Source organism: Colossoma macropomum, unplaced genomic scaffold (genome assembly GCF_904425465.1).
Source record: "Colossoma macropomum unplaced genomic scaffold, Colossoma_macropomum, whole genome shotgun sequence".
Classification (NCBI taxonomy): domain Eukaryota; kingdom Metazoa; phylum Chordata; class Actinopteri; order Characiformes; family Serrasalmidae; genus Colossoma; species Colossoma macropomum.
The window spans coordinates 21,865,915-21,876,113 of record NW_023494807.1 but is presented as its reverse complement, the minus strand read 5'-3'; the positions used below and the strand labels follow the sequence as shown (position 1 = coordinate 21,876,113).

At 38.5% G+C, this 10,199-nt stretch overlaps 1 protein-coding gene across 2 annotated transcripts; it reads right to left on the bottom strand.

Moving 5' to 3' along the window:
- Positions 1-127: 127 nt before the first annotated feature.
- LOC118797466 (polymeric immunoglobulin receptor-like) lies at positions 128-9,618 on the bottom strand. Of its 2 annotated transcripts, XM_036556837.1 has the most exons (5): positions 9,499-9,618; positions 9,008-9,322; positions 8,586-8,894; positions 6,310-6,346; positions 128-602 (listed from the first exon to the last, which is right to left on the bottom strand). In XM_036556837.1, exons 1-5 carry the CDS (start codon positions 9,533-9,535, stop codon positions 584-586), a joined length of 717 nt encoding a protein of 238 aa, XP_036412730.1. In that variant the 5' UTR covers positions 9,536-9,618; the 3' UTR covers positions 128-583. The 2 variants fall into 2 exon arrangements, with proteins under 2 accessions (XP_036412730.1, XP_036412729.1); XM_036556836.1 differs by lacking the exons at positions 128-602; positions 6,310-6,346 and having other exon boundaries at positions 8,499-8,894.
- Between the last annotated feature and the right edge of the window lie 581 nt (positions 9,619-10,199).

Below are 10,199 nucleotides of genomic sequence, written 5' to 3'. Positions count from 1 at the left end.
AAAGCCTATATACATACAAATGGAACAATTAGGAACAAACTACTTTTATTTGAATCTCTATCATAAAAAAGAAACATCATCAATGATAACCAACAATACAGCATAAGTTCAAACAACAAGCAATAATATTACTGTCAAAAAGTATTTGAAGTTTTAATTAAAAAAGTAAGTAACCTCAGTTATGAGTCAACACTCGGTAATTGCTGTTTGTAAACATATACCTGAGTTCAAGTAAGTAACCTCAGTTACTTACTTGAACATGATTGTTACATTATCTTATTATTTGAAGATCAATGAATTTGTAACATCCAGGCAACCTACTAGGCCACTTCCAGCCACTAGGAGGGGCCGGAGAGCCAGGACTGAGTAATGGGGCTGAGCAGTAGCAGCTGTGGGCACCCTACTTAAGGGGTGCTCACACGCTGCTCGGCGCACAGTCTTGAGCTCATGCTGCTATGTGCAAGCTGGCATAGCCGTTATCCCTTTTGGTGGCATGCTGTGTAGCATGCTGGTCTGGCAATGCGATGAGTAAGAGTTCAATCATCCTCAATCCAAGATCACAGCATGTGTGAAATCATTCGCTTCATGCAACACAGAACTCTCTGCAACATGGAACAAACAGGTATAATGAATCAGTTCATAAACTTCATATCTTGCATCAGGGAGCATAAAGACAGATACTGTAATGTTTAGTGAAGATTTATCTCTGTTCAAATCTGCTGTTGCACATCATGTGTTACTGCTTTGTACATTTTAACCATAAGGAAGAAGTTGAAAGAGGAAGCGACAAAAAAAGGAACTGTACAAAGTGTAGCTACAAATCATAGCTGAAAGGAAGGGAATTGTTGGATGACAGTATAAACTATAGCTGAAGCAAAAACTAATTTAAAGGGAATTCTGTTAGATGACAGTACAAATTCTAGCTGAAGTGAACTCGTGAACTTGGGTAAAGATGGCCTTGAGAGGATGAAACAGCCTGGTACAAACAGGTCAGAATGTAAAATGACATCATGTGCGTTTGGTTGCCAAAAAGGGTGCAGGGTTTGGATAAAATGGGGACTAAGATGATATGGAATTGTGTAAAAAGGGGTGGGGTGATAACTTCATCACCCCAATGGACAATAAAAAGGAATGCTTTGTGATGATATTTGCATTATGGTTGTCCAGGAACTATCTTGCCCCTTAAAGCTCAATAAAGAGAAGGCCTTTTCCTTCCATCCAACAGAACTCAGAGGCTTGTCTTTTTTATTATTTTTTATTCCTTTTCATCCTTTTTTTCCCTTTTGTTGATATTCTTTAATTCCTTTAATTCTTTTTGAAGAAGTTAGACTACAGTTGGTTATCAGGTCAATAGCATAGAACATATTAGAGATATTCATATATGTCTAGACCCTGGGCAGAAGAGACAGCTCTTGGTCGCGACATTCCCCAAATTTATAAGAACTTTTATGTAATTCGGTCCTTTGCATTCAAATTAACTATGGCATCAGCACCTAACAGGAATGGGCAGAAAAAAAAGACCTGAAACATTCTTCACCAGTCAAGAAAAAGCCCAGAGAGATGGAAGCGATTTCTAAAGTTGACTTTGATGCCACCATTTTGAAAGGAATTACCCAGGCCCTTCAAGAACAGCAGCGAGTTCTCGCCGCTTCAGTAGCCAGGGCAGTGAAAGAAGCTATTGCTACCACTCTTGCGCCTCAGTTGGCATCTCTGGAAGATGAAATCTCTTCAGCGCATGAGGCTTTAAAGAGGCTAGCAGCAGATCTTGAACATCAAGGAAGTGGGTTCAAAAGTCCACCGTCGATTCCCTACAAGCGGCAGTTCGCTCAAACAAGTGCGAGATTAGCGACACAGTTAACCAGGTGGCCAAGATGGAGGTCAAGTTGACGGAACTACAGGATAGAAGCCAAAGGAACAATCTCAGGCTAATCAGTCTGCCTGAATCAGCTGAAGGTTCCGATTGCATGGGATTTTTACAGTCTCATCTACCTAAGTGGATCCCATCCTTGGCCGGTCGTACCATTGAAATCGTCCATTGCCATCCTATATATGATAACAAGTCTACAGCATACTGCTGAGGTATGCCGATAGGCAAGCTATTCTGAAAGACGCTCGCAAGGCTTTTCCAATCAAGCATGGCAATGCCACTTTACATTACACATTACAGCCCTACCACAGCTGCAAAGAGGAGAGAATTCACCCAAGTCATCAAAAACTTGCAGACCACTGGGTTTCACCCCTTCCTCATTTACCCAGCGATTCTCAAGATTAAGCACCGAGGCCAACAGCTGACCTTTAACTCCCTCGAAGAGGCTGAGAGCTTTTTGCATTCCTTAAACTAATGTTTGATTCCCACTATCAGGATTTTCTTGTCTGCATGTTCCTGTGAGATCATGGCTTGTCGTATTTTGACGATCAACGCATTTGGACTGATAAATCATAGTTTTAATGTATTTATTTAATTTTGCTTTAGTCCATCTGACTATCTTCAGGGGACTGAAGTAACTGTTTGGTGGGGACTCGGGGAGTGGACTGCGTTCGGCGGTGCAGCTGACACAGTCACAAGTGAGGCTGTGTTTATGTTTAGGAAAACCTGTAGGAGCTTAGTGTCCTTGCAGTTTGCGCCTTTTTCTGTAAATAGTTTTTCCTTTCCCTTCCCTTCTAGAGTCTCATTTAAAGAATGCTGATGTTCTACGTTTTCAAAACAGACATTTTAAAATTTTAGCATATTCTTGCGCCCCCAGTAAAACAAAGGGAGTGTTAATTCTAGTAGACAGGAAACTTCCGCTAACCCTTCATTATACTTTTAGTGATGAGGTCGGGAGATTTGTACTAGTAGTTATTACTGTTTGTCAGGTCAGAATAGCAGTAGCATCAGTGTATGCACCCAATGATTATTCTCCGGACTTTCTCCTCAGGATACGTAGTACAATTTTGGGCATAGCAGAATCTAATTTATTGGTAGGAGGTGATTTTAATTGGACCATAAACCAACTAGACAAGACGTCCATTAACTATAATGAACCATCCATCCCTTGTTAATTCAGACAGATATTCTACCCATATTGCTTTCAAATCATGCTCCTGTTGTGTGTTCACTTCTTTTTCCTGAATTTATACACACAAAAGCCACAAGATGGCGCTTCAATGTTTCTTTATTATATATATATATATATATATATATATATATATATATATATATATATATATATATATATATATATATAATAGCTTTCTAGAGCACATAAATGCAAAGTTGGTAGAATTTCTTGAGATTAACAGTGCACAATGTGATAATCCTCAGATTCTTTGGGAAGCAACAAAATGTTTTATAAGGGGTTTTTGCATTTATTTTTCTCTGAATCTCAATACTATTAGAAATAAACAATTTGCTGACTTGCTGAGTCCAAAATTAACCTACTGGAATCAAGGCCAAAACAAAATCCTTCTGACAGTCCCTCTTCACTTGCTGCTTTAAGATCCGAATACAATAAATTGTCTCTCTCCAAAGCTGAGTTCATCTTACATCATACTAGGCAGTTGTATTATGCAGAAGGAGAGAGGGCTAGTCGCCTTCCTGCCTTAAGGTTAAAAGAAGTGAATCTAAAGTGAATGTGTATGCTGTAAGGGATCCAAAGGGACAAGCTTTATTTGAGCCTTTGGCTATTAATAAAGCTTTACGGATTTTTACTCTAATGTTTACATGTCAGAAATCAAGTGGGATCCCTCTGTGTAGTCTCTTTCTTGACCAATTGGATTTACTCAAACTCTCTCCCAGTGAAGCAGATCAATTGGAATCATGTTTGACATTGGAAGAACTAAGTGGTGCAATTAAGTCCTTAAATAGTGACAAAACTCCGGGATTAGATGGCCTCCCACCAGAGCTATTTTAGCACTTTGGGACAAAGTTGGAAACCTTCTCTTAAATTCATTTAATTGTGAGATCAAAACTCTCATTTCTCTCATTTCTCTTCTTTTAAAAAAAGGGAAAGATCCCCTCGAGTGTGATAATTATAGACCTATTTCGCTGATCAATTGTGATGTAAAACTCTTCACCAAGGTTTTAGTTAGAAGAATAGAACTTTTTGTGGATAAATAGATACATTATGATCAGACAGGTTTTATTAAAGGGCGCACCACTTCTGATAATATACGTAGATTGCTACATATCTTGGATCTGACTGATTCATCTGTTGAGTCTGTTGCAGTTTTTTCTCTCGATGCGATGAAAGCCTTCGACAGGCTTGAGTGGGAATACATGTGGGCAGTGCTGTGGAACTATGGCTTTGGTAACAGGTTTATATCTATGATTAGGATACTTTATAATTACCCAACGGCATGTGTAATGACAGGATCTAAAATATCTCCTCCGTTTTGGCTTGAAAGAGGTACAAGGGTGTCCGTTATGTCCGGTCATCTCCTCTCTCTGTCTTGAGCCTTTAGCACAAATGATCAGGCAGAATAAACTCATAACTCCTATAACTGTTTATGGTCTTGCTCACCATATTTCACTTTTTGCTGATGATATACTTCTCTATTTATCCAAAATCGAATCCTCAATCCCTCAGGTTTTACAGTTATTTAAGGAGTTCAGAAGCCTGTCCGGATACAAAATTAATTGGGACAAACCTAAACTGATACCACTTAATATTCCAGGAGGTTTGGCTGTCATGCCATCATGTATTCCCACAAAGGATTCCTTTACTTACTTGGGTATTAACATATACCCAGATATAGCAAGAATTTTATTAGAAGAGAATTTTATTAAAGTTCTGCATGACATTCAGTCTGATATTCAGAGACGGAATAATCTACCATTAACACTGCAAGGCAAGGTTAATATAGTAAAGATTAACATACTCCCACGATTTAGTTTTCTGTTCTTTATGTTACCTTTGCCTCCTCCACAAAATTATTACAACAATATTGACTCAATGATTTCTAAATTCATATGGAGCAATAAACGCCCTACAATAAGTTCAACTACTTTGCAGCAATCTAAACTAAACGGTGGTCTTTCTCTTCCAAACTTTAAGTATTATCACTGGGCATTTCAAATGAGAGCTCTCTATGTATGGATGGATCAACACTCTAGAGTTCCTTGGAGATGTATTGAAGAATCTTTAGCAAAACCTCATAAATTACAAGACTTATTGTTTACTGGAAATCATAATTCAAGATTGGGTTGTATAACTCCCTGAGTATCTGGAGAAAAGTGGAGAGGTTTATGGGCGTTCCACTCCAAATCTGTTTACAGACTCCTTTATGGAATAATTTCAAGATTTTGATGGGGGTAAACCGTTTTGTTATTCTTTGTGGTCCTCTCAAGGTAGTGTACAGGACATGTAGAGGACACGTGTGGCGATAGTGGTTTGCTGTTATTTCAGGAGCTTTGGATGCTTTTTAATCTTCCAGCTTCTTCATACTTTGTTTATTTACAACTTTGTTCTGCACTTCGAGCCTATGGAGTTCCCTGGGGCAGCACTCTCAGCTCTCACCCCTTGCTAGACTGGATAAGACCTCTGGACAATCTACGGGGCAGAGTATCGTTTATTTACAAAATGTTGGTAGACCATCATACGAAGCAGTTGGCAGTCGAACAACTGTGGGAGCGAGAGCTTTCCAGTACTTGTCCCTCCTTGGATTGGAACACGATGGGCTAATTTAAGTCACTCTTCTAAAAATTTGGCGCATCTGTTTATTCGTTACAAAATAATTCAGAGAGCATATGCAACACCTTACAGGAGATATCAAATGAAACATATCTCTAGTTATACCTGTAATATTTGTAACTCTGCACCTGGTACATTTATGCATATGTTCTGAAGTAGCAGATATATGGACCTCTACAGTAGATATATTATCTAAAGTACTTGATCTCAGTATTCCACTGTTGCCACATTTATGTCTTTTTAAATGATGACTCAGCTCTTCCTGCTTTCTTTGATTCAACAAAGGTTGCTGATGGAAGGTTTTACAGCCACCAAGAAAACTGTCTTGCAACTTTGGATTGCCCCACAGCTTTCAGCTATGAAATTTTGGATATCTAGTTTTCAAAATATAGTTCAGATGAAATATCTTACAGCTAAGGGGGAATTTATATGTCTCTATTCAAGAACTGTAGTTTCCAATTAAATTATGTGATGTTTAGTTGTGTAGATGTTTATGTAATAATTTACTAGCATTGCTTCTTTAAATTGATGTCTGAGTCATGTACATTCTCAGTTGTTATTGCAAAAAAGCGAGTTCTGCAAAAAGAAAAAAAAAAAACTTTACTGAGTGTTGATTTTTAAAAACTGCACTACTTACAGGTCTGTCTTTGTATTTCCAGCCACCGTCGTAGAATCTATAAGAACAAACCAGATAAATTAATTCTTACATAATTTGATGAACTAACATTATTAGTGACCTAACAGTACCTGAAATTATCTGAGATAAAAATGATGGGAGAAGGTTTTGGAATGCAACAGTTTTACAAAGAAGTTCAATGTGTCACTTTTTCAATGTTTTTTTATCATGCTTGGGTATAAAAGGTGTATCCAGGAAAGGCCTAGTCTTTCATGAGCAAGGATGGGTCGCCACTTTGCCAAATAAATGCAGCAGCAAATAATCCAACAGTTTAAGAACAATGTTCCTCAGTGAGTGATTGGGCTTTAGGTAGATTTATGGAATCTGGATAAAACTGTTTGCTTGAGGAGCAAGACTGAAAACCACAGTGGAATATTCATGACCTTCGATCACTTGGACAGCACTGTATTAATAACCAGCATGCTTCTGTGAGGGATATCACTACATGGGCTGAGGAATACTTTGACACACCATTGTTGATAAACACCATCCATCCCTGCATCCACAAATGCAAGTTAAAACTGTAGTATGCACAGCAGAAACCAAATGGCAACAATGTGCAGAAACACCACTGACCTCTCTCATCTGAAATCTACTGATGCACAGTGGAAATGTGTATTGTGGTCAGATGAGACAAGCTTTAAGATTGTCTATGGAAATAATGGACATTGTGTTCTCTGAGCCAAAGAAGAAAAGGAACAGCCAGACTGTCACCAGCATATGGTTCAAATGGCAGCATCTGTCATTCCATGGGGGTGTTTTAGTGTCCATGGCATGAATAACTTGCACATGTGTGAAGGCACCACTGAAAGACATGCACACAATTTGGAGCATCAAACGCTGCTTTCTAGACATTTTTGTTTTGTTTTTTAGGGATGTCCATGCTTATTTCAACATGACAACGGCAAGCTACATTCTGCATGTTACAGCAGCATGGCTGTGTAATCAGAGAGTGCAGGTGCTAGACTGGCCAGCTTGCAGTTTAGACCTGTCTCCCTTTGAAAATGTGTAGTGCATTATGAAGCTAAAATACAACCCTATCATTTAAACCCTATATGTAATTGAAAATAGGACAAAGACAACAAATCAAATGTTGAAACTGACAGGGCAACAAAAGGCTGGTTGTGGAATTGCTGCATTCACAAATGCAAGTTAAAACTCTAAAAGTGCAAAGAGGAAAGCATACATAAACAGGACCCAGAAATGCTACCACTTTCTCTGGGCCTGAGCTCATTTAAAATGGACTGAAGTGAAGTGGAAAAGTGTCCTGTGGTTCCGACGAATCAACTTTTGAAATTCTTATAGGAAATCATGGACACTGTGTTCTCCGGGCTAAAGACCACTCAGCTTGTTATCAGTTCACAGTTCAAAAGCCAGTATTCATTACGGTTTAGGGGTGATTTAGTGCAAACGGCATGGGTGACGTGCACATCTGTGAAGGCATCATTAATGCTGTACAATATATATACATGTTTTGCCAACAGATGCTGCCATCCAGACTGCATCTTTTTCAGGGAAGATCTTGCTTATTTCAGCAAGACAATGTCAAACCACACTCTGCATGTATTACAACAGCATTGCTCTGTATTAAAAGAGTCCGGGTGCTAAACTGGCCAGCCTGCAGTCTAGACCTGTCACCCACTGATAACGTTTGGCGTATTATGAAATGAAAATATGACAAATAAGATCCTGAACTGTTGAGCAGGTGAAATCCTGTATCAAACAAGAATGGAAAAACATTTCACTTTCAAAACTACAGCAATTGCTCTCCTCAGTTCCCAAACACTTACAGAGTGTTGTTAAAAGAAGCAGTGATGCAACACAGTGGTAAACATGCCCCCATTTTTGGAACATGTTGTTGGCATCAAATTCAAAATGGGCATATATTTTTCAAAAAACACTGAATCTCAATTTCAACATTTGATATGTTGTCTTTGTAGTATTTTCCTTTAAAAATATGGTTTACATGATTTGCACAAGATTGCATTGTATTTTTATTTACATTCTGCACAGCGCCCAACTTTTTTGGAAATGGTGTTGTACAACAACAAAGGCCCTCTATACTGAAGTCTTGTATAACCAAAGTTTAATGAGGTAAAAAATATTGTTTTTGTACTGTTTACAATTTAGCACAGACCAAACTGAATTTGCTAATCACGCTTTCTTTTTTATTAACGTTATTGGAATATTAGCACCCAAACCCTTACGATAATCTTGAAATATGTTTGGCATCTTACCTGCATTTCCTCTTCTGATGCTGACATGAACAGGAATCTGTAGATCTCTTGTTTTACACCAGTACCAGCCAGCATCACTCTGCTGCAGTCCACTCATCTCCACACTGAAGGATCTTCTCCTATCATCACTAATCTGCACTGCTGAATTCTGGGATGTGTCAGTCCTCCCCACTGTGTAGCAGCTCCAGTCTTTCGATCTGCACCACTGCTTCTGTTCATTCTGATATCCAGCACTGTAGAGACACTGGACACTGACACTGCCCCCTTCCTGACCACTCACACTGCTCTCCACTACAGATAGATCAGGAACTGGAGACAAAGACAGACAATTTAGCAAAGATGTCTGAATTGATTATAAGCAATGCATCACTAAATACAGTGATAAGTCAATACTCGGTAATTTGCTGTTTGTAAACATATACCTGATTTCACTGTGATATAAATGTCTTCTTTAACATTTGCCCAAATTTCAATCTCCACAGCACACCAGTACATTCCGGTGTCTCCACTCTGCAGATCTCTCATAGTCACAGTAAAGAGACTCTGAGCTGGATAATCAATCACCGTTAATTTATCCTTTGTGGTATTCGCATACGCCAGAATCTTACAGTAATTGAATTCTCCCCCAGCATGATAGCACCAGTATTTCTTATGTTGTATATATTCATTATCATAGTGACATGGGATGGTGACATTTCCTCCAGTTTGAAGAGTTAACCACCTAGTGCTTTGAACGCCTGCAGAGACAACAGAGCAAACACTTGTTACTCACAGCAAATACCACATTTTCTTGTTATAAAACACTACTGACTGTTGGTCTGTTATGTTAAAAATATATTAATTATTAATAGATTTATTGATCTTTTTATTATTGGTGTATGTAATTTGCAATACATATGAAAAGTCTACTTACTGGAAATAAAGAAACTGAAAATCAAAAGGCGGTCCATGTTAGATTCGTTCTTCTCTTGAATAAAATGGAAGCTTCTCTTGCTGTCTGTGTCTCTGCTGTGTTGGTGTCACTGTTGCAGCCCAATCAGTTCCTGTTTGCTAAATTTACAATGAGCTCATAAAACCACTGTTAGAGAGGGTGTGTTCATTTAGGGGTGCCGTACATCAGAAATATACTAACTAAATGACACTCACTCAGTAGTGTCCACTGCTTTTGACCATAAGGCACAGAATATAGATCATATAAAGAAACTGCATGTATATTAAAGCCTCTCATTTGCATTTTCACTTTTTAGAGAAAATCTATCATAATCAGAACCTGGTTACATCATCATCAGCATTTAGATTCATTTATTAATACTAATGTATTTGATATGCTTATTTGTATTTGATAGTCTTATTCTGAATTCAGTATACACTGGATTTACTAGGTACACCTACTTTGTATCTCTCATTGGCCATATCGGTGCATTTTGTAGGTTTACAGTTACAAACTGTAGCCCAACTGTTGCAGCACAATTTAGCTTCCCATCATATCCATCAATGGAAATGAACCACCACAAAACTCCTGGTGACCAAATATTATTTAGGAGGTGGACCATTCTCAGGGCAGTGGTATGGTACTGTGTGTTGTGCTGGTGTGAGTGTATCAGGCACAGCAGT

What these genes read in the sequence shown, in the direction of transcription:
- LOC118797466 (XM_036556836.1), bottom strand. Translation starts at nt 9,535, where the DNA reads ATGGACCGCCTTTTGATTTTCAGTTTCTTTATTTCCA. An exon ending in TTTCAGTTTCTTTATTTCCA is followed by an intron (nt 9,323 to 9,498) that starts GTAAGTAGACTT and finishes TTGTCTCTGCAG; the next exon opens with GCGTTCAAAGCACTAGGTGG. An exon ending in TTATATCACAGTGAAATCAG is followed by an intron (nt 8,895 to 9,007) that starts GTATATGTTTAC and finishes CTTTGTCTCCAG; the next exon opens with TTCCTGATCTATCTGTAGTG.